General features: G+C 37.8%; 2 protein-coding genes across 7 annotated transcripts in view; one reads left to right on the top strand and one right to left on the bottom strand.

Annotated features, from left to right (window-relative positions):
• The window catches only part of PLS1 (plastin 1), a 38,471-nt gene extending 14,165 nt beyond the window's left edge, over nucleotides 1–24,306 (bottom strand). Inside the window, exons 1-9 of one of the 6 annotated variants that reach the window (XM_019618936.2) lie at nucleotides 24,171–24,306; nucleotides 17,240–17,326; nucleotides 7,249–7,357; nucleotides 4,009–4,172; nucleotides 2,630–2,759; nucleotides 2,026–2,158; nucleotides 1,125–1,206; nucleotides 268–433; nucleotides 31–173 (exon numbers count right to left, since the gene is read on the bottom strand). In XM_019618936.2, the coding sequence (XP_019474481.1) occupies nucleotides 31–173; nucleotides 268–433; nucleotides 1,125–1,206; nucleotides 2,026–2,158; nucleotides 2,630–2,759; nucleotides 4,009–4,172; nucleotides 7,249–7,318 (888 nt within the window). In that variant the 5' untranslated portion in view covers nucleotides 7,319–7,357; nucleotides 17,240–17,326; nucleotides 24,171–24,306. Of the gene's footprint in view, nucleotides 1–30; nucleotides 174–267; nucleotides 434–1,124; nucleotides 1,207–2,025; nucleotides 2,159–2,629; nucleotides 2,760–4,008; nucleotides 4,173–7,248; nucleotides 7,358–16,804; nucleotides 16,827–17,239; nucleotides 17,327–22,821; nucleotides 22,877–24,170 lie in introns of those variants that run through there. The other 5 variants (XM_010716392.3, XM_010716393.3, XM_031555099.1 and 2 more) reach the window with 5 other exon arrangements.
• PCOLCE2 (procollagen C-endopeptidase enhancer 2) overlaps nucleotides 24,074–24,327 on the top strand; it is a 20,815-nt gene continuing 20,561 nt past the window's right edge. The window contains exon 1 of the mRNA XM_031555067.1: nucleotides 24,074–24,324. Within this exon, the coding sequence (XP_031410927.1) occupies nucleotides 24,074–24,324 (251 nt within the window). The remainder of the gene's footprint in view (nucleotides 24,325–24,327) is intronic.

Genomic DNA, 24,327 nt, shown 5'->3' with positions numbered 1-24,327 from the left:
TACATTCAATTATCAATGATAACAACATACCCTAATGTCTTGACTGAAGTTACTGATTTTTTGCCACCCTGCATTGGTCAGATGGTAGTTCACCCATCGTAACAAGAGCTCCTCTGGGGAAAGCTTCATTAACTGATCTAGTTCTTCCCCTTCATTTAGCAAAGCGATGAGAGCTGAAAAGAAGTTTGAAAGAAATCATTGCCACCATGGTTTCTAAGCAGTTAATTTTAGAACTCCACGAACTGCCAGAGCTGGCATTACTCTTACCTTCATTTCTAGAGATCTCAATATCAGCAAAAAGACCAACTTTAATTATCTGCCACAAGAGACCTAATACCAAGTGTGGTTTTCCTTCTTGCAAATCTTGTGATCCAATATTGACCACTGTACAGCCAATTGCAGATGCTGAGTTCAGAGCCAGGTTTAAGTTTTCCTATTTGGAACAGCAACATTTTATACGTTTATGAGGATGTGAACCTTAGTAGATCTGTTCATATTAAAACAAAATTTTCTAAAAGTTTCTGAAGCTACAAATACTAATGATTAGTTCAATTGCAACCATTCTACAGCAAGAGATTTTTCATGGACTGATGTCTCATAAAAAGATAATTGAAAACATTATTCATACTGCTTAACGTGTACCCACTGAAAAATTGTGGATCATCTTCCACTGCTTCGATCACAAATCAAAGCCTTATTTATAGTGCAAAAGAAATCGAATACAAATTAGAAAATACTGTTCAAAAAGCCAGAGACTTCATACTGAGGAGAAATGTGTTAATATGGAATTTTGTCCTATGAACGAGATTGTTATCATCATAGTCATCTTTTTGGCTCTTACACAGCCTGACGTTTATTCAAGCATCTCAAATTGTAATTGAACAAACAGTATAAAAAAAAAAATCACAGTAATTCAATACGTTGATACTAAAAGTAAAGTCAATGATTGAGACAGAAGAAAAATTCCAGGGAGAAAAAGACACAGCTGCCATATTTTTTTTTTCCTTCCCAGTACCATACTTGATACATTACATGCGCTTATTCTGTCTCTATAGATCACTTTTGCTGACACATCTTCCTCAATTAAGTAGAGATTAGAAGACTCAAGCAGAAGATTTACTTACAGAAATAGTGAAAGGAGTGAGTTTCTTCTTATTAATAGCTCTTTCATCAATTGTATCTGGTTGTGAAAAGTTAATCATTTTGCTAAGAAAGAAAAGTCAGTTTATTCATTTTTTCACTTCACAGATATTTCACGATTGCTTAATATCTGACAAGATTAAAAATAAGAAGACAATCTTAACTCTAAATCTTTTCTCCTTAAATAACTGTACGTTCATATAGAAAACTCCCACATAATACCTACTTAAAGAAATTCGAGCGTTTTTTTACTAAGTAACAGAGCACGTCCCTGTTGTCAAATAAAGATAGTGAGAGATTGTAACTGTAAACTATTCAGAGTTAAATGGTCTCCAGAGAAAATATTTGTACTAAGTAATTCTTCAGGACTGCATTCCTACAATATTCTGTATCCATTGATGATCTATTGCCCTGTTATCACTGTGCTAAGAACTATTACATACTAAATACAAAATCACAGCAGAGTAGTTAAAAGATATGCTATGCACTCTTTACAACAGATTTCTATTCCTCCCATCCTATGATTTAGTACATCTAGTAACTTAATATTTCAAGTTGCAAAGACTCCTAATTATATCATCTAATGAATAAGTGAACTGTGTAATTGTCTCCCTTATAAACAGCCTGTACATATCTGGCATTTTTGATTATTGATCTGAAGAGGAAAAAAACTTCTATAATATATGCACTGAGTGACATAAAAATGTAGAAAAAAACAAAATTTCTACAGACAAACAGATTTTTCCCCATCCTACACACTGGATAAAATATTTATTAGCCAAGTCCTGATGTTAAAGCCTGCCAGAGGTTTTCAATTCACATCACTGTGCTCAGCACTTAACCTTTGAGACAAGTTTCTCCTCTTTCATGAAGGCCCATACTCACCAAAGAAGAATGCCATCTGCAAGGGATTTAAAAAGACTAGCATCTGATGGGTTCATGGGGAGAATGTGCTTACAGTCTGGGTCATCTTGTAGAGCTTTATTTATCCAATTAACAAAAGCAACTTTTTCTTCCTCTGAAAAGAAAAATATCATTGAAACAAGTTATTTTCATTTCCGTGAACAAGTACCACTGAACACCAGATTTAGATTAAAGAGTTTCATCTGCAGTAAAGCTCCTTAGCTTCATAGGAGTCAGTCATGGAAAGGAAAATGCCCATAACACACTTATCTTTGCCTTACTGCACCCTCTGAACAACTGGTAATTTTCCCAAGGAAAGCAAGAAAATTCAGCAGGTCCTTTTCAGTCAAGCTTCCCTCCAGCAGGTCAGCCCCTAACCTGTACTGATGCACAGAGTTATTCCTCCCCAGGTGCAAGACTCTACACTTGCTCTTGTTGAACCTCATCACATTCCTCAGACATGAAATTCTAGTGCGCAGTTCATCTTATCATAACCTAGACAGCTCATGAGCTAGGTCAGATGAACTGCACTGTAGATGAGTCAATTTCTCTCCACTAAAACTGAAAAGGAGTCTAAATTTGTTACCTGAATAAGAATGCTGCGTCCCCTCAGTAGATATTGCAGATGTTCCTCCAAGTGCTGTAATACCCAGCTTTTTGTTTATTGATTTTCGGTAGGATTTGCTAACATCTTTACTTTTTAATTCCTGAATTAACTGGAATAAGAAAGATAGCATTTTGTGACTGATAATTCATGATTTAATACTTAAGTAACTTTGAAGTTTGAAATTAAGTCCTCAAGAATCAGTAAAGGACCTGCCTACATTTGTTATTTACAGTAACTCCTGAAAACACATGCTCAGCTAGAGCATATTTCTTCTACTTGCTTCACTATAAGCTTTATAGTAAAAAAGTTACTACATCACATGTAAGTACACGTGCCCTTAAGTAAGTGGACTGATTTTTTTCCAAGGGCCTACAACATAAATCACATTAGATATACTGATTCATCCTGAATTTGTGCTGTAGAGGTCTCAGAACTGACAGTGAAGTTTAGGTAACAGATATAACTCACTACGTTACAGTTACAGTTCAAAACTTGGATCAAATAATTGTATCTCACCTATGACCCAGTGCAAATTAGAATCTTGTAAGGAAACAACGATAAGTAGTTAAATAAGCAACCTGCTGCAATTAGCAGCAGTATTATAAATACAAAACAAAAGCTAGCCATCACCAAACACACAAACCAACACCCTCAAAAGTTTTTGGTTCTCTTAAAGTACATAGATTGTGACATCAGGAAAAAAAAAAACCTAAGCACTTCAAATGTGGTCACTAATTTTGGTCACAAAACCTTGTCCTGATCACCATAAGAAGTAGCCATTGAGATACTAAATACAACAGCATAAACATCAGTGTATCACAAAACAGATCTCAAAGGTTGGTATCTAATGAACAACTCTATTACCAGGGCAACAGTTGACCAAGAGTTTCTTAAATCTGTAGTCCAACCCCTAGCTTTTAAGGAAATTGAACCTGATATTAAGAAAATAGATTTTGGATGGTACGGAGACTCCCATCATATTAGACAGGCAAAGTAACATCTGACATAGCACTATGATTACAGGAAGAACTGTAGAAAGAACCAGTGGTTGGGTATTTAAAGGACATTACCTTTGTATTTCAACCTAAACATTATATTTGTTATGATGTTAATACCAGTTTTCTTAAAGGGCACTTTCTGCAAAGTTGGAGAGAGCTACTGAAAGAGACTTTCCTGTATCCAGCTCACTCATCCCTTAATACACTGCAGTTGCTTATCACATGTAGATTTTTAAGCACACCATGCACATTAAGGAGCATCACATTCTATTCTTTTAAAAGTAGCCTAATAATTAGTTCATATTCATTTTCTAAAGACCAAACAACTGATCTAAAGAAAGTCCAAAAGGAATGTCTTACAGAGACAAATTCTTCAAAGTTTATTTTCCCATCTTTGTTGCTATCTGTTACTGTAAAAATCTTTTCTATGATCTCCCGGACTTTGTAACCAGGCAAAGGTAGGCTTGCTTCTTTAAACAGGTCCTGAAGCTCATAGTCACTGACATATCCACTGTTGTCAATATCTGCAAAGTGAAAACACAAGCTGGTTTTATGCTTATGTAAAAGATCTAGTAGAATAACTGTTGAAAAGAAATAAAATGCAAGAAATACAGCTGTAGGAAAAGAATACTTCTTCCTGTGACCTCATCACATACACACATAAGCATGAAGGAATACCTGTGGATTACACACAACCAGATAGGAGATGTGACATCTTGCTCTGTATTTTCTCAGGAACTATCTTACAATCCAAAAGCAGATATGACAAAATAGCAAATCTGTAGATAGCAACATTTAAGCTTTTTTTAAGACTAATAAAGTTCTCAAGAAAACCTTAAAGTGAAAGAAAGATCAATTATTATATTCTGTCAGTATTATTCTACCTGCAATTAGCAAATTCAGATCTGATCCAAATGTTTGTTAAAACAAACTCTACATGACTCTATACTTTGTTTCTTATCCTAATACCTGATAGAGATTTTCTGTCTTGAAAACTTTTGATGTGATAAGGCTTAATTGTGAAGAATAAATCCAGGATGATCTGTATTTATTTATTAAAGGTGACCTTGCTTAATCTATCGACCGGCTCTGTTGGAAGCAATCTGTGCTGCTTCCTTTGCTTACACTGGGCTTCCTAAAATCACAGCAATAATGTCCACATACAGACAGGATGAGAATGCTTTTTTCAGCAAGATGTGGTACAGCTCCACAATTGTATAAAAAAGAATGGCCACATCACATAAAAACACAAATTCAGTGCAGTTTGTACTACTCACAACCGAAGAGCAGAAATATTAGAAGTTCTCTGATCTTAGGCCAATCTGAGTACAGAAAGCTGTTGAATGCTTAATACAATAAAGCACTATTTAAAAGACCTAAAATTTCTTGTCCAATGTATTGTATAAATAAGCACATTTTAAGTTTTGTTATTTTGTTGTTTGTTTGTTTTAAACACACTGTACATGTAAACTCTGCTTTTATAGGTACATGTTTACATGTTTAAGTATATCTATCAAAATAATCGTACCTGCAGTTCAAGGTCTACTCAATGGAAAGTACCTTCATAAGCAGGAAAGCTATTGTCCATTGACTACAAAGTTCAATGAAGTATAAGAAATCATAACCAGCTTAACTAGTGCTGGACATAATGTCCATTTTTTCCATGCTTAACAATTTTCTCATCAACACATCAAAGTTCTCAAAAATGTGAATTAATGGCATGTCCTCAAATGATCTAAGTAACTGAAGGGAGTGTCACAAGTAACACGAGTCAGAAACAGATTGAAAGTAAACTGGCCACTTTTCTAATAAATCTGTGCTTCCACCTTTGTTTTTTGGGTTCACTAGTAAACATGCCTCTCACTTTTTTCTAATATCAAACTCAGTCAGTAATACCAGAGTGAATGAATATATATCAAATTAAAGAAGGGCAAGTAGAGAACTATGCTTTGATCTTATAGCCATAGTTAGCCATAGCTAACTGTTATTCACTAATTTCCATGCAATCCAAACTAACTAACTAGCTTCTGCATCGCTTCATAAGGAAGTCACATTTCAGTGCAAACAAAAGGTTAAAAAAAGGTAATAACCACATTTTTTATTGTGGATACAACCCACAGTTCACAAACCACTGAACAGTGAAGCTTTGTGTGCACGTACTAATCCATCCACTGTCTGGCTTACCCATCAGGAACATAACACACACTGTAACAAGTGTGGTCTAAAGAGCAGAGGACACTCCCCCATCTCACTCGGATTACTGGCCGTGTTAGTTCTCCGAGTTCATCTTTTACTGAGAGTAAGTTTGAATGGTGACAAGCAGAGACATAAATAAATCCATTTTCTTTTAGCTTACCAATGCTGCTACAAGCAATTCATTCACAAAGATACTGAAATGAAAAGATGAAAGAAATGCTACATTATTTTTATTATGTTTTACCGAAAGCATATATTAGGGTAAGAAAGAAATGGTTTTTGGCAAGTAGAATGCAGATGGTGTGAAACAAGCTGCCCAGCACCCCCAGTGAGCAGCTAGCTACCCAAATGGCTGTCCCTATACTGACAGATGTACACAAAGATATTTCTTTGGTCTGTCCTTCCAGTTCCTGGAGGCTGTAACTATCCTGAGCTACAGACTGCATCAGGATGATTATGTTTATGACAAATTCAATTATCTTCAAAGGACACATCTTACTCCTTTAGCATTTCTAGACATTTTTGCCCTCAAAAACAGTGTCAATCTGTTCACAGCTTTATTATTTGTCATGAGTAAAAGTCACTGCCTCTTGTTTTAAACTTCCTTGTGCTTCAGTGGATACCACCTGACACCTGCATTTACAGAAACAGAAAAATACCCATTTTATCCTTTCCATACTACTCAAAAAGTTATACATTTCTAATACACAGCTTGCTAGTAGTCTCTTTACTGAACTTGAAAGATCTAATACCAAAGACTTTTTGGCTTAAGCTGTTTCACAGTTTTTAAATGAAGTGATTCCCATGCCTTAGCCCTACAATAAACTTTTCACCTGTTTTAAGGTAGGATTGTTTTCTCTCCAAGTACATTTTAGAGGTACTGACACTGATTTTGGCTGCTGCTAAAACTACTATTGTTTTATTTATTTATTTTAGTTAACTTAAAACGTCAAATCACATCCAAACCAGAAGAGAAATTACTATTTGAAAGAATGCAAGGCAAGCAGAAACTGAGAGTCAGTTATCCACATCAATAATAAGGATGAGAATATTTAACAGTTTTAATCAAAGCAAAATTTTCTTCAGAATTAACAAGTTCCAATAACTGAATTTTGAGACCTAAAATGCTGCAAATACAATAGCAGAAACATTGCAACTGTTCAGCATGAAAAGTTAAATTAATTTATGTGATTTAATTGCTGAAATTCAAAGATGTGAACAAATATATAGTTTCAATAAAAAGCAGTTGTTTTAAAATAAGCATTTCTATTTTCTTAGTCATTGTTGGCAACAACAAAACAATCAGTGCTATCAAAAACTGATCCATAACAATTTCTTCTGCAAAAGCATACATGGTTCTGCAGTGTTACTGGCAACCTTATGATTTTCTTAGTCAAAACATACCTATCTTATTGAACGCTTCTCTTAGTTCTTCAAGCTCTTCTCGAGAGATAGTAGTTACGTTGTTCTCCATCTTCTAACAGCAACAAGTGTTATCCACAGTTGCTTCTACCTAACAGTAATGGATAGAAAATACTGCATATCAGTTCCAAATACATATAAACACAAGGGACTCAAATTTTCAGTAGGAGACACCAGACCTAAACAGCAGCTCCAGGTCTGACACACATTTAACACCCAGGAATTCTCTCTGTAATAGCAACTGAGGATTTACAGTAGCAACACCAACTTTCATATTTTGGATGACTTGATTCAAATAGAATAAGTATTAACCAACAATTAATTTGCAATATTTGAGCATTCTTTCAACATGAAAACCATCACCTCACATTTAAAAAAAAAAAGGTTTTAGAGAAATTAGGTTTTTTTAAGTACAGTGCAGTATCATTGCTCATTAGTGGTTAGCATTAAGATCTAGTTCTGCAAAGTACTAAGCATTTGCACAGTAATCCTCAGTGGGACACATTCAAGTTGATGCCTAGCAGTAGTAAGCACTGGTGCATCCTTCCACAGCTGCTACAGAAGTTACCACCTCCTGACAAGCCCATGACTTTGTAATACCCTCAAAGGGAGTAAAGGACCTTAACTTAGCTCAGTGACAGCATTCTCAATATGAAGCTACTCTCTCCACCCAATTCCATAAAAAATGCAAATCCAAACTGAAAACACTTGCCCAATAGCCGACAATAACACTCTATGACAAATACTTGTTTCCTCTTATCTATATTCTCTACAACAGTGATTCAGCCTTTGGTTAGCCAGTACAAGTCTGAACAGAAGTTACACCCAATTATCTTAATGTGCAAGGTTAGAACTGCATTAGTCTTTTTCCACTCTGCGTGCATACAATTAAGCTTACTGTGTCACTCATCTTAGCATGGCAGAGCAGTGCATGGCATTGGGCTGGTGCACAGCGTGCTACAGATGGTGCTGTAACTCTGACTTCACGGGAGCTTTGTCTTTGCTTTTATTTTATAAACAATCACTGACAACAACATTAATATCCTTGTCAAAGCTACCCAGTTGCACACTTCCTCTCCTCTGGTGTATAAGACAGAACAGTGGAATCAGAATTTGTTCAGAGTAAAGGAGACGGCTATCATCAGTCTGATCTTTTGTTTGAAAATAATTCCTTCTCCATTCTAGCTTCGTCAGGTCTCTTTCAACCTTTCACCACTTGGCAGTAAAAGCAGTCCTGCTGGAGCAATCCCAGAGCGGCAACACATAGGAGAGGTGGTGGTGGGGCACACGCAGCTGAGGTGCACTGGTGAGCCTGGATTCTGATGGGTTTCCTGGAGCTCTACTGAACACTGTGGACAAATGCTTACAGTGCTGCTGAGGTGCATTACACCTACTCTGCTAGGAAATCAATTTCAATACAAAATAAATTTCTGTGGTCTGACAAATAAACATAATATTGCTACACTTCAACAGCCGCTGAACTGTCCCCGATTTCCAAATTATGATCTTAGGTGTTCACGTTTTAAAGTTTATGCTCATTTTCTTCAAAAAGAAATTAGCTTGGAAGTTGAGATTCTCATGTAACAACTTCAACTGAAGGCCTTGATATTAAGGAAAACAAGTTTCAAGAGGTTGAAGAAAGCTTTTAACATAGCAGCTGCATTACCAGACCACTCAAGCAAATAACTTAAGAAAACATTTGTCACAAGAGTGAGTGACTGTCTCAAAGTACAAAAGTGGAACATTCATTTGGGCCCTATCTGCAGCATAGGCATTTCTTTATCTCCACTTAAATTGCTGTATAAGAGAACAAGACAGTCAAGTACCACCTAACTGATTTCACCTCAGCTAAAGTTTCTGCTATTTTTTTGCCTTTTTTTTTTTTTAAAGTAAACCCACACTAGTTTAGTTTTTCTCTATGATGCTAAATAAAAAAGTTCTTAAAAGTGCTATTTTAACTAAATCCTGTCTGCTTCACCTATGTTAATATTTTGTCATTGCTGAGTCTGCTCTTGTGAGTCACACAGGATAAGGCCTTGAGTGTGGGTGGCGAGTTAAGTCTTTTTTCCTTCATGTCACTCCATCTTATTTAAGTACTTGATTTAAAATCCCACTCATCCATTTTGCTCAGCTTACTGGCAGCACACACCAGTTGTACTAAAGCAACAAACAAACGAACACTTAGTACATGTGTTTTTGGAAGTGCAAATACCTTAAACAGAAATCTGATGTGGCAATTAAGAATGAAGAAACAGAGAATGAATTGAAAAAATGCAAACATTGAAATCTAAATTACTAAAGAAATGTAAAGGGCTGAAGCTGCAGGGACACAGAAGGCAGTACTTTAACATGCAAAAACAAGAAGTCAAAGCCTAAGTGAAATATTTAGCCACCCAGATGCAAAAGGCAACATTTCTGTCATACTGTTCACATTTTAAATGCTTATTTTTACTTCAAGTCAAAGTTTATCAAACAGTTTTTCAAAAAATGCAATGCAGTTTATTTCTCTCTTCACCCATCATGATTACTAACTCAGATTTCCCATCACACTCCATTTCAGAAAACAGCAATCTTGGATTTCCAAAGATACTGGTTGTTTCAGTAACACTACAGTACATCAACGCTACAAAGAAGCAGATAAATAAAGCTAATAGCTCAGCTTTAAAGAGACGGTCTTAAATACCCTATTATATAGTTACCAAGTAAATTAGCCGGTCAGTTAAATGGCAGGAGTACTGCAATTACTGTTCTGGCATCCAGAAGAGACTTGGTTTGAGCAAGCAAAGGCAGTGCTCAGAATTTTTAGACATATCAGATGATTTCAGTATTGAACCAGGAAGCTACTGAACAAATCCCTTGCATGCATGTATCACCACTCAGGCAATTCTGACAAGACAACATCAAGTCTACAAAAGTACACATCTACTGGAACTATGGCGGCCTGCTAATAAAATATATCCATTTACAGATAACATTTATCTGTACCCCGACAGCGTTCATATGACATTAAAACTCTAGCCTTTGCTTACATTAAATCATCTCTTGCTGCTCCAGGACACGGTAGGTCCAAGCCCTGCTTTCTTGGGGAAAAGAATCCTTGATGCTCTTATAAGCCTTAGCCAACATGCCTAGCATAAACTGCCAATATCCTTCTGCCCCTAGCCTACCTTCTACTCCTCCTGGAAGGCTTTCTAAAGACAATACAATGGAGTCTAGAAACATTGCACATCCAACAGTAACACTAAATACTGCTGGTATCATCACAGTATTCCTTTGTGCATGAAGGAGCATTTGCAGCTGTGCAAATCAAGGAATAATGTGAGCAGCCCAAACTGCAATTCCCTTCTTTTTCTTACCTATTGCCAAAGCTATCAGAAAAAAAAAGTGACCAGCTGGTATGAAATCGGGCTCAATGGTTTCCTTCATCCCTGCAGGCAATTGGCAATTTCTTCTCCACCTCTTCATTTCAGATTCTATTTGCCCCATTCTCACGCTGCAGCTGCTTCCACAACAGATATTACAAAAGCTGACTCAAGAGCTTATTTTCTTTTGTTACTGTTCTTTTTATCTGGTATTAAAAACATATTTCCTCTGTCCCTGGTGCAAATACTACTCCCTTTCTGCATCATCCTTAGGTTTGCAGTTTCTAATTGCAGCCAAGCTACTGTAGTTACCAAATACAGGCCGTGCAGAAGAATTACTGCTTTTATAGCAATGCATGCCAATAACCAATTATAATCTCAATTACGAGGTACTCAAATTCTTCTTTTCTCATCAGGCTTTAACTCAAGATGATATACAGTTTAATGCAAAGTTCAGTTTATCTAGGATTCCTAAAACCAACTTTTAAGCTCATCTGATTAAATTAGAAGTTCTGTCCTGCTTCAATGAGAAACAAAGGTATAAGACAACAAAAAGGAACTTTATAATGAGGATATGCATGAGATATTCTTACTCAGTATGCAGAGAAAATTGTATATTGTCATGGAGGAAAAGAATCCAAAATATATTGGAACCAAGGAAAAGACCTGTGTAAATAGCAAGCATTAGAATTAACTGCCATTGATAGACAGAATTTCAGCTATAAATGAACATATGAATGCATTTGCACACATCTCTATTGTCTTTTCAATAATTTAAAACTCCTGTCCAACCTTTTTTCCACATCTTACACTGAAAGATCTTTTTACTTACACAAAGATTATTCTTGACCTTCAAATATAAAGCTGATTATGGGCCAACTAAATTAATCATTTAACAGTGTGAAAGGGCAATTTATTTTAGGTGTCTCAGCAGAAGTCCATGAAACATTTTAATGTGGTCTTTTAATCTTGATGAGAAAATGAACAGTTAATCAGTAATATTCAGTGACTTCATTATTTTTATTTGCTATAGTTTAAATCTGCGTAGGACACAGACAGATAGTTTGTCTTGTGTCAGAGGAAAGAGTTAAAGGGTTACAGGAAAAAGACGTGAATTATGCACAGTGGTATCTAAAGTGAAAGATGACTTAATTGTCCTCTTAGGGTAGAATGAGGGAATTTAATACACCTGCAGAACAATGGGCTATCAGCACCAGGCCTTAGAAAGAAAGAAAAAAATATATATATATATATCCATTTCTGTGCAGCAGAGAATGCTTCAAAACAGGAACAACAGAAAAGTGATTGGTTCCGTATACATAAACAGGAATAGATGTGCATACATGTAAAAAAAACAAACAAAGAACTGCTGAAGCACGATACTACTTTTTCAAAGAAAAGAAGAGGCAGTGTATCATTTATTGGTACAGTCATTAACAGAGTAACATGAACTAGAAAATGCTTTTTTGAACTTTTATTGTTACCTAAAAAATAAACTAAACAAGCAAAATAGTTCTTTAAATATCGTAGTCAGACTGAACATTCATTACATCAAATGGTCTGAGGATGTATTTCTGCCTGAGTTTATAAATATCACTAGATTGGACATTTATGGTCATCAAAAGCATTTAGTAATTACTGTAAGTTTATGTGAATTCAATTAATATATAAATAAATAAAAATAATTTCACTTAGAATAATTTTGTGAGACTTAAATCAGGATGAAGAACAGTTTATTACAAAGCAGATATGTTTAGTTTAGAGTGCTACCTTTCCAATGAAACACCTCCAGCTTCCTTTGGCTGCTGAGTGCACAGAGCAGCCATGCACATTCATCCATGCTATCACTTTCACCTCGTTTCCTTCACATACATCATTCAACACGATCTCAGCCTGCCTGGGCTTTGTATCGCTGCATTCAGCGGTGATAAAAAACATCAATGGAAAACTTACTTGTGCCAGAAGGACCACTTCTGAAAAAGTAGTTCTAAAACAATGCTACTGCACGCTGAGCTCACAAATGTTTCCTAAAACGTTTTGGAAAGGTGTTTGCAGTTTAGCTACAAGAACAACAGTTTGGGCTGAATTTGTCCAAACAGATTGCCTCAGGCCATGAGTGACCCGTTCTGCTTTGGCTGTTTTCCTGCAAGTCTGTCAGGTTTCATGTGCACTCAACAAAAAACAGGAAGCATTTTATCTTCTCTATGTTCCGGAACAGGGACTTGAGACATGCCTACTTCATATCCACAGGCCAAGCAACATCTGTTCACCAACATTAACCCAGATGCAATCTAATACATAAAACTCCTTAAAATTCCTGCTTCGGCATGCTGTGTCAAGGTTTCCTTGAGGCTGTACTCCTCCATTTCACCTGTAGTAAGCATGCTGCAGGGCAGAACAGAAGGTGGCAAGCAGAAATGAGAAGAGAAAGCCCTCTGCCATTGCTCTGCACACCTGCCCCTCCAGCTCCAAAGGCTCCACGCTGAGCAGGGAGGCAATACCCAGGCTCCCACAACAGCCCACAGACCAACACTCCGCTTTTCCTTGCATCAACTGCTTAACTACAGCAAACTGTGCTTTTAATGAGCACATCACCCTCAACAGCAAATCTAAACTCTGTGAAACTGGGATACTGAAATAATACACATTAACACCTCTGGCCCCACAGAGTTGTGTGCACATTAACAAGGATTTTCTGATGCTAACACTAATTGCTAACAGTATTTCTTTGTGTTTATAAAATACAATCATTGAGAACATGCTAGTTTCTATTAGAGAACAACAAGCACAGAACAGTAAGAAAGCTGAATCTGTGCATCTGCAATGGAGTGCATCCTGGGCTCCCTACCATCTTCAGGTCATGAAAAAATATAGACGTGCACAACTTTGCTTCTCAGCAAACAAGGAGTTTTTGTTTGGTACTTGAAAATAATGAGTGTGTCAGTATTGACAGGAAATTAAAAAAAAAAAAAAGATTTTCCATAGGTCCTTTGAAAAGAGACAATACTTCTCTTTTTCAGAATACAGAAATAGATTCCTTCCAAAACAAGACATCCCCTCATCTGAAGCAAAAATCACAGTTTTGAGAAGATACAGGAACTGCACTTCACATTTTACTAAAGCTTCCAGATTAGGAATTCTCAGCTGTCTGCATGTCGTATGTAACATAAATACATCAGCTTTTCAATAAATTAGAATGGAGAGAATCGGAGTACATATCTAACAAAATAATCAACAGCTGTGTCATAATAAAAAACAAATGAAGGGACATCAAAATAAATTCCACACAGAATCTGTGACACGGTTAAACTGAAAAACTCTGATCCAAACTAAAGGTTGGACACAGTGACTCTGCTGAAGTGGCATCTGAGATTTATTACACAACCTTTGCCTTGGTGAAAGTTCATTAACTTTGGCACGCACACAGTATCCAGGTTTTGCTAGGACAAGAACATGTACATAAGGAAAATGAAAGCACTGGGGGAATTTGAATGCACTCAAACCATAAATCTCAGTTACCTTTTGTGTTATCTAAGCTTCTCTCATGCTCAGTTTCAAACATTTTTACGTATCTGCTTCATTCCTCAACAACATAAATATTTGATTAGGAAACAATTACGGAAGATATAAGGACTTCATATTTCACATAAACATAGCAACTAGTATCCAATAGTAAGATACTGCTTTCACTAAGAGTATTTTTAGGTCTTATAAAATAAGCTTATGTTCTCAAGAAAATGAAATAAAATAAACAAGAACAGAATTGCTAGAATTTGCAGAAGAAAAGGATAGCTCTATTTTGCCCTTTTAAGACATTTGATTCTTCTACTCCCAGACAGAAATATGGACACTGAGTTAGAGGTATGCAAGGTTGAATGTCTTCATGGCTTTACCAGATACAAAAATGTGTCTCTGATGTACAGCTTCAAGCTCTGAAACACCCTGTCTGAGCCTCACAGTTGGTCTAAAGATCAGTTACTGCCACACACACTTAGGGAATGTCTTCCAGAGGATCACAATGCACCTGATCAGGTATCACCCACAGCAGAGGTACCAGAGTTACTAAGGACAAGTTGTTCAGACTTGGGAATACCAGCAACTACAACTGCTATCATCTGAATTTGCCAATTTTCAGAACCTCTGGCAATCACATCATAAATAAATCACAAACTACTGAAAAAAAAGTGTGTTTAGGCTACTTATTTCTAGTGATCTTCCCCTTCTTTCCCCCACAAGAGAAAAGGGATCGGCTCTTATTTACTGCTGCTATTGATGTGTCATTGTTAGTGAAAACACAAATGTATCTCAAGGCTTCAGTTATACATTGTTCATTATATACATGGAAAAATCAGAGATATTCAATATTACATTTTAAAATAGATATTAGGATTTTCAGATAAGACACTCTTGCACCCATTAATAAAATCTGCATGCCACAACTACAAAAAGGGACAGGGAAGAATGGGCAAAAATTGCATCTAGAAAACTGGGACTAGGGAAATCCCTCGGCAAATAGGAGCTCACGTAAAAGAGCATCCTCTTGTTAAGGAATCACTAGAAAACAGCCAATTCTGTCCACTGTAACTCAAAATAACATTTGTAGAAGTGGAGCTACCGCCATTTAGCTCATCTTTTTACCCAAGAGTATGAAGATTTGCTTTTTTAAAATACAAATTAAACATTTAAAGGCACTGTTTATAAAGCTAAAAACTTGTTTCTCTATTTTACAGGTGGCAACGGCTGTATTTAAGGTAATCCATGACTGGAGAGCTAGCTTCAAGTTAATTAGCAGGGCAGTAACAGTTTGCATGTGGGTCAAAGAAGATTAAGGTGACTTGGTGGAAGAAACTGCCTCACTACCAGCACCACCATTAAGCTGTTTACAAAGCATAACTATAGTCATATTTACACTGGTTCAGGGAAGCATCAGACTGATTCCTGAACAGAAAACACGTACGTCTCATAAGAAGTTCAATCAACTTAATATATCATTGCAGTTCATATAACTTTCACTGTTATCTCCTGTGATATCATCCACACGTAGATAGATCATTGGATTGTCTCCAAAACCTACTTTATTATACTGAAACCTGTGTCCCACGCTGACTACTCACCTGGATTGCAGCACACAGACATGCCAGGCCCCCTTACTGCAGGCCACAGTCACTACACCTCTCCATATCCTTCTGCACCCCATCTTACCTCACTGGCCTCATCCCTGTACTCAGTCTTCCACCATGTGAACATCTCCACATGCACAGCACCCCTCAGAGCACCCACCCAGTAATCCACCAGGCAAATGCACATCTCCTGAAGGCCAGAATTGGCAAAGATCATACTTTCTAATTAGGAGATTAACAAAATGACACAGCATGTGGTAAGAATGTCTGTGCAATCCTCTGCTAACCAGGGAGAACAGAGGTGTGCTGAGAACTCAAAGTACATCCAACAGAAGGGAGAAAAAAAAAAGCTGCACTAATTAACAGAGAGGCAAAAATGACCCTTGGAGAGGGAAGCTGGTACCTCAGGTGGTGCCACCGAGAGCAAGAAAACACAGTGGGCTGAGCTAGCAACACAGTCCCACAGCACAGGGTGCAAATCCACACACTGCCCAGCATGGACACTGTGACAAGATGCATGAAAGTAGCAGCTTTTCCATGCAAATGCATGTTAGATACAAAGTACCTGTCATCAACATAGAGAAAATGTGGCAAAAAAATAGGAAACAGTTTATGATTAAGTCCATTTGATTGCCATTCACAGCTACGATAAACAGATATACTTTTTAAAAATCCAAATTTGATTTAACTGCTACATTACCCTGAAGCAAACCTCACTGAAATATAAATGGAAAGGCTATGCTAACAAAGCAAGATAATTCAGGCACTCCATGCTGAAGGTATTCTTTTGTGCCCAGGCTGACATTACGTATCAAGTTTACAACAGCAAAAGGAAGAGAGTTAAAACACACACCAGTTAGTGATACTTAATCTCTTCTTTTCTGGCTAGGTTTACACACATACAGCTTTTGCTAACATGGGACTAACATTATCAATAAAAACAGCAGTATTTTGTAGAAAATTTCTGCATAAATACTCTGCAGTATACATCTTGTCTAGGAAACAAAAGCTGAAATTCTTATGAAACAGGCAGCCAAACCTGAGCTCAGAACTCACCACGTATTGACAAGAGGCTCGTCTCATGGAAATGAGTGGAGTACTGAAAAGCTCTGTCAAAATATGAGAATTGATAATACTCTGGAAGTTACTGACTCAGTCTTGTGGTCTCCCTTTAAATTACAATTAAAGTATTACCCTTCTGAAAGGGATAGTACTGCTATAAGCAAACCAGTTGCAACTTCAGTGCGATGCCCAGCATTTATAGTGAGGAAGGTAGTCAGAAACACTGACGTGTAACAATTAGCAGTTTTTCTGTTGTAGGTACCAGTGTCACCTACAACAGAACAACAATTGCACAGCAATTGTCACCCTCAGTTTCACAGGCAAATTCCTTCTACTAATATTATGCTCCAGTTTCCCACACTATACGCCTCAGTTTGTCAGAGTTTGCTGGTTTTTGCATTCCAATAGCTACAGTCAATGTGTACTCACCTTCAGCTGTTTAACCTTGTAATATTTCACGATGACTCTTACAAGGCTGCCAGTATTCCCAAGCCTCTGCTTCTTCAAGACTTGGTGCTGTTTAAGAGGTGAAATAAAAGATACTCATTGTAATTTAGTAATTTCTTCTTCTCCACTAATCATAACTTAAAGCAATACATCTTTTTCTCAGGTCAGCTGGAACATCATGGATCTTTTTTTTTTTCTGAGTGTTAAAATAACATTGAGTTAGCACCTAACTTATAAGGCAAAATTAGGAACAAATCTACTAATGAACAAACAGCCCAAGAGGCAGGAGGAGAAATGCAGCTGCAGCACCCTAGAGAAAACCACCGCCTTTATCTGTCAGTGTGTGTGCCCTGCCAGGCTCTGCAGCAGAACCCTTCAGCTGCTACAAATACCAGAAAGAGATGCTGGCTAACTCTTACTAATGAACTTAGTCTTAAGGTCACCCCAGAAGTTAATCATGTGAAGATCATTAAGAGTAACAACAAGCGCACATTCATTCTCCTCAGCAATTCCATCTCCATCCTGGTATCTTTTAGATGCCAGTTAATTGCAGTCACTAAACAGCACCAAGCTGTTCTGTGTTTCTAGAGCATTTTAAGTTTTCATTAATTGTCTGAGGGCAAAACAGCTCTCTATTACCTGCTAATCCCTTGTTCAACTCTACATGGTTCAAAAGATTATTAGAAGATTAGACTGATCAGCTACTACACCACAACCACGCCAGGATTTTCTGTCATGGAAAATTCATAGGTTATTTTTGCTTTTCTTTCTTCATTGGCCAAGCTGGAGAGAAAAGGAGGGTCTTCCACAGAATGTGGCAAAAGCAACCAGCAGCCACTTAAAGCCTCCCAGTTGCTGCAGACGCCACGGATGTAAGTGCTGCCCATCTGTGAGCTCACAGTCTTACAGAGCTGTGCTGCTGAAGTGCAGGGGCTAAAAGCAGCAAAGCAGGAAATGGGAGTGACCAGAACTGAACAGAGTTTTGTCTTAGCTTCTAAACTAGAAGAGTATCCAAGGCACACAAAGTTTGTTCATTCTTACTGTTGTTCTTAAGTAGGCCAGAAGAAAATGTGCAATGGGCATTTTAAGTCACATTTGGAAGAGAAAAAGAAAGATATTTCTCTGCAAAGTACGTGAACTAAATTGTTCAGAACCAAAGTCATGGGATCATATGGTTAGGAGATCTGATTTAAGAATAAAAATTTATTTCTGATGCTCAGGCAAGAACTTTTCCTTGAGCTTAGACAAATTCTCCAATTGTTTTTTAATAGTTTGGGCTGGCAATAAGCAAACACTCCCAAGCACCAACGTCTAACCCAAGCTGAATAAACTTAACTGCAAGTTACATCTGTATTCCAAAACAACTGCTTGAAATTTAAAAGGTACCTATCCACTTCTGAAGATTAAGAGTGCTTTTCCAACCTGGAAAACCTAGTTTTGCTAGGATGGGTATTTGAGAAAGGAAAAGGTTGGTAAGACACCACTTTTCCTCTGAGCTTTCCTCTAACCTTATTTCCAGGGCTTTCCTCTTGGTATTTGGTTCGTATTTCTGTAATACAGAAGAAAGTTTGTCCCTGACTTGCGAGTCCCATAGGTATCATGTAGAAGCCTACATTAACCCAAAGCTGGCAAGGCAACAGGCTCCACGGGAATCCAACAGGAACAAGAAAAATTTTAACACCTTCTCCATCCCAGTTTAATATAGGACACAGATGACAGACAGATAAAAGCCTCTGCAAACCTTTAAGCACGTACCACTTACCTCACACAGCAGAACACAAAATTAACACCTGCCTATGTATTCATAATTAGGTTGTTAGGCATTTTAAATTACCATCCAGTAGTAACAATTGAATGCTGCACTGTTTTCCAAAACTGCCAGAAAACAGTTCAGTCTTTTCAAACAGTGATTGATGCTTCCAAGTAAAATATTTAGTATTTCTCTTATCACAACACTTCTCTTAGCACATGGAAAGCAAATTTCCACACCTTCAGAAATGAAAATAGTAGCTAAAAACTTAATTGTGATCAGCCCTCATATACACTGTCTTGTGACCAGCTCTTTCACAAAACATCTCTAAAATAAAGCTTTCAAGATTTTTATTTTATCCATATTTTAGCTAAATAAGCAAACATTCAGGATTTTAAATTAGCTGCAAGTCTGCACTGAGTGGCTTCTCATCCCCTTGACCCTTACAAAAGTTGTACAAGCCTATCATGTCGTTCACTGACACACTGCACAGCATAAGCTTATGACAATAACTCATTTTTAAGCTCCCCCAAATTAATACTCCAAAATTAAATGGCAATCTATCCTTAAATCCTATTTTTGAATTGCTAAACACGGCACAGAAATATTTACTTTTATTATTTCTCATTCACATACTGAGGGAGAAGCCTTCCTGCTCTCCCACCACTCCGTCCTGCAGCTGAGGAGTCCAGCTGGAAGCCTCTCAGTACCACTCTCAGTAACACCTGACCAAGCATTTCTGGGGGAGCACAGATTACAGCAGCACCCAATTGCTCGTGGAACATATGCTTAGTTTGTTGAGAAAGGATTAGTTGATGTGGATTAATCCTCCTGAGTTGAAGTGCCTTGATCTTAATTTACTTAGTAAATACAAGACAACTAAAAAAATACACTGAGCAGAAAAATGGTGTTACTGATCCATCAATATTATTTGGTGATAAAAAGAGTAAGAGCATGACACATGTGCAAAAAGATGAATGCAGTTTTCTTGCTCACGCCAAATCTTGTTTAGCCCAAACTCTGCTTCCTTCTGAGAACAAGATGCAAGCATTCAGAAGTGCATTCTGAAATGTATGAAGGATTATTAACAAAATGAAAAGATGAATACATTTTCAGCAAATACAATTGGATTATATTGGATCCAGCACTTTCTTTTTTGCTACTATCTTTGTTATTAACAACATATCTCCAAGGGAGCCCCATAAGTGGGTTGATAATCCCTTTTCTACCAAAAGCATGCACGTACAAGGACATAATCTCCATTATGCATTATTTATTTTCTGAAGCTGAGCAATACCAGCCTCACTGATGAGCTGCTGTGAGGTACTGCCTTAATTCTTCTCAGAAATCTCTGTAGAAGAAATGAAACAAATAATAAGGTACGAAATGAGGTCCTAAGTGACATTTAGTATGAATCAAAGCTGTAGTCGTGTAATTAGCCATTTTATCACAAATGCAATCCACTGGATAACAGAGAAGTCACCCTTGCCATTTAATTTTGCATCTGTTCTTTAAATGCATAGCTGCAGTGACGATTAAATACTCCTTAATAAGTGATAGGACATGACTGCAATGCAGAACTGGTTTTACCAGTAACCTAGAACCCTTGATCCCTATTCAACTCGGTCTGACTAACCATAGTTTGGGTTTCTTGTTAATACCCTTTTGCATATCACATTGCAACCATCAGTCAGCTGTTCATTCACTGAATATCATGAATTAACTTCAGCCTTGACATGGCATCCTACACAGAATACCTTCAAAAGTAATTTTTAGATGAGAGGTACTGCTTCACTATAGCAGCTGGAGTCACTTAGCTAAGTACTGTTTCTAGCACTACATTCACCATCAATTATTTCCTTATTGTCCAGCACAGCACATTAGAGCCTTCTGCAGTAATAATCCTGTTTGCTAGGATCAGATCCTTTTACTCACCATACTCTGTTCTACATTTGCTTAATCCATTTATGAAGATCTAGTGATTTATTTTTTTAGTTTCCTTGGGAAAATTATCATAGAAATGAAGCATTCCACACATCCTGGTGTATGCTATGAAAATATTTTAGTTAACTGCAGTAAAACAGGAGGCAACTAAACATTACACATTTTAACTTTACATGAAGCATTGAATGCAAGGGTAACTGGTACTACCTTTTTGATTTAGACGTTTCCATATTACTTGCTGCCAAATTCTTGTCCATTCTGTTGACCCAATCTCCACAGAGCAGCAAAAGCTCTAAGTACTACATTATTCAGCAAGGAATGTAATCTTCTCCAAAAGGAACAGTGTTCCAAGACACACAGGCATCAGTTTTTTTTTACTTTAAAAATAATAAAGACAGTTAAAGTAAAGAAGGGCGACTCCCCTTCCCCCGTCCTCCATTTTGTTAGTTTCTGTACTAAGTTATGGAAAAATAATTGTTGACAAAAGCTGTCCATGGTACTGCTGAATGTCAGTATTCTCATACAAATTTAGTTTAAATTACATTTTAAATGCCATTGCCTCCTAGCACAACTAACACAGATTTTTACACATTATTAAAGTACTTTTAAGCATTACTTTAGCTAGGTATTTAAAGAATTTAACTTGCACAGACAATTAAACTACGGAAAAAAAATTTCCCAAGAAATTATTACAGCAGCTACATTCTCTCATTCTGGGTTTTGTTGTTGTTTGTTTGTTTTTTAAATGGCATTTAAGATTCTGCAAATGTTGCCCTTCAGAAGTGAATTCCAAGCATCTTGCTTTCTTCAACAACTATCAGATCCTAAAGTCTCAGTGTTCTAACACTGGTACAAAAAAAAAAAACACATCCCCATGAGTTTCCTCACAGTTGCTAGCTTTTAGTAGTGGTGGTTGCATACAATGGAAAAGCTCAGTCATTACTGCTTTGTTACATGACAGATTACCAAAGAATATATAATCTAACATATTCTCTCCAAATTACACCAGTGTTTACTTTTGCTACACTAACAGTCTTAAGTACATAAGGACGTTTATCCACACCACAAAAAATGCTTGCAGGACTAAGATCTGTCCAGTCTAGCCCTTAGCAGCATTTGCTATTGCAATTATTTTTTAAAACAAAAGTTGTCACATCAATATTGAGGTCTGGATATACTTCTAACCTGCGCCCCTTCACTCTAGATAAGTTGATTGCTCAGCACAGGCACATATTAAAAGCAGAGCTTTCCAGAATGCTCATTTTTATAGTGTGCAGAAACAAGGCAATATGTTCAAAGGTCAGTCATCCACTCTGACAACCACCTCCATGACTATATATGGAAATCTGTCTTCAAGTAATCATACAGTCAGGCACAATTACAGCAGCCACACATGTGATAAGCCATAAGCACACCTTGATATTGCACAAAACCACTCAGCCCAGCTCAAGAGGAACTCAGTGCACAGCTTGCCACATTTCCTTTGACCACCATGCGCAGCCTGGGTAGTGGTCAAGTTTCACAATTCATGTAGGCATCATTAAACATGTGTAGGTGTTTAAAAATCCTAACATAATCACTTATATCTGCCTGCAAGAGACAGTTGAGATTTATCCCTATAACAACAGAAACATCTCATACATCCACAGAGATGAACCCAAATATGAATTGTAAATCTACATCAGAATTTGGTTAACAGAGGTAATGAAAGTGCAGTGAACATGCTTCTGTGCTCTGGGATCAGCTGCTCCAAGGTAAAGCCAGCATCACTTGGTGTCTGTACAATCAATGAATATACAGATAGTATAGTATATCCAGGAGTTAGGCTGATTTAATTATTATACTAGAGTAGGAAAAGAAAGACACTCACCCTATCCTGAGCTCGCGAAATAGACTCCAGTGGAGCAGATCTCCAGAAGAGATCCTTCCCCACTGGCCCTCAGCTCTTAAATGGGTCTAGGAGAAGTGCAGCCAGGCTCCACCCCTTCCTGCAGCACAGGTGAATTGCCTTCACCTGTGCTCCCGCGGCTGACTCATTGCTCACCTCAGGTGATTAATCAGAGGTTCAGGCCGTAATTCAGCAGCCCCATACAGTGTCTTAAACTAAGAGGCTGCAGTGATCTACAGAAGTACCTGATAAATTGAAAACGAAAGCCAAAAAGAAGCCTGGGTGTGGAAGTACCATACAACTAACAAGTGACTGGGCAGTCCAAGGGTGAGGGGAAGTCAGCCAGGCATGAAGCCTGTCAGTATCACACACACTAGTTCAATACTTAACTCTGCTTTCCTGCATGGATTCCCTGAGTTCTGCAAGCTGCAAGCTCAGCACACCTAAGGCTCATTTCACCAACGTGAATGCTACATTAGAAGAGAAGAATAGTCTAAAAAACAAACAAACAAACAAAAAAACACTGTTTTCAATAGTAGTGAGTCATTCTGCTCCTGTGAATAAATAAATAAATAAATAAATAAATAAAAACACCTTTCACTTCTCCTGAGAGCAAAGACAACATAAGCACCATAAAATAATGGGATAAGGAAGATAAATTAAGAGTTTATTGAGCTACTCACTGCGTGCTCCAGCAAAGTGAGAAGGAAGGTTGAGTGGAGGGTTGAAGATTACTAGACTACACACAGCTGTGGAGCATTTGCTTCCTGGCTAGCAACCGCTCCCAGAAGGCTCTCAGAACATTACGAAGAAAAAATATTTGTTGGAAAACAAATATAAAACTCAAATAGGCTCCATAAAGTTTCTTAAAGCATTCCAAATAGGTCCATCTTATGTTAGCCACCTTAGAAACATCATCAGAAGAGCTTTATGAAATAGCCTACACATGTTTTTCAAGTTAAAAACTGTTTATTAAAGAAAAAGTTGATTAGCAATAGGTTCCCTAAAGACACCCATCAGTAACGAATCATAACCATAACACACACACAATTTCCCAAACCCTTTTACACACAAGACTGCCACATCCCAGTGCAAGCAGGCAGCAGAACCAGAACCCTGAGAAAGGGTTGTATTTCAGCCCCGAAGGGCAAAGCCGACACCCACACGAAGGACGGGGCTCCTCCCGAGTCCACTCGAGGCTGCCCTTCTCGCAGCCCCACACACGACTCACAGAATGCCGGGGGCCCGCAGCCCCCGAGACACAGAACCGCTCTCAAAGAACCGCGCGCAGCGAGTAACAACTCTGGGAATAAAGGATAACAGCCTCTTACGCGCACTCCTCACCGCTGCCGTCAGGAGCGGTGAGCACCGAGTCCCGCACCACCAGACACTCCCGCCCCGCTACTCGCCTGCAGCCGCCGCCTCCTCCCTCAGCACGGCCACCTGCCGTCCGCGGGACGAGGCGGGGCGGGCGGGAGGCCAATGGCG

The sequence above is a fragment of the Meleagris gallopavo genome, chromosome 11, assembly GCF_000146605.3.
Source record: "Meleagris gallopavo isolate NT-WF06-2002-E0010 breed Aviagen turkey brand Nicholas breeding stock chromosome 11, Turkey_5.1, whole genome shotgun sequence".
NCBI lineage: Eukaryota > Metazoa > Chordata > Aves > Galliformes > Phasianidae > Meleagris > Meleagris gallopavo.
This window is presented reverse-complemented; position numbering and strand designations above follow the sequence as displayed.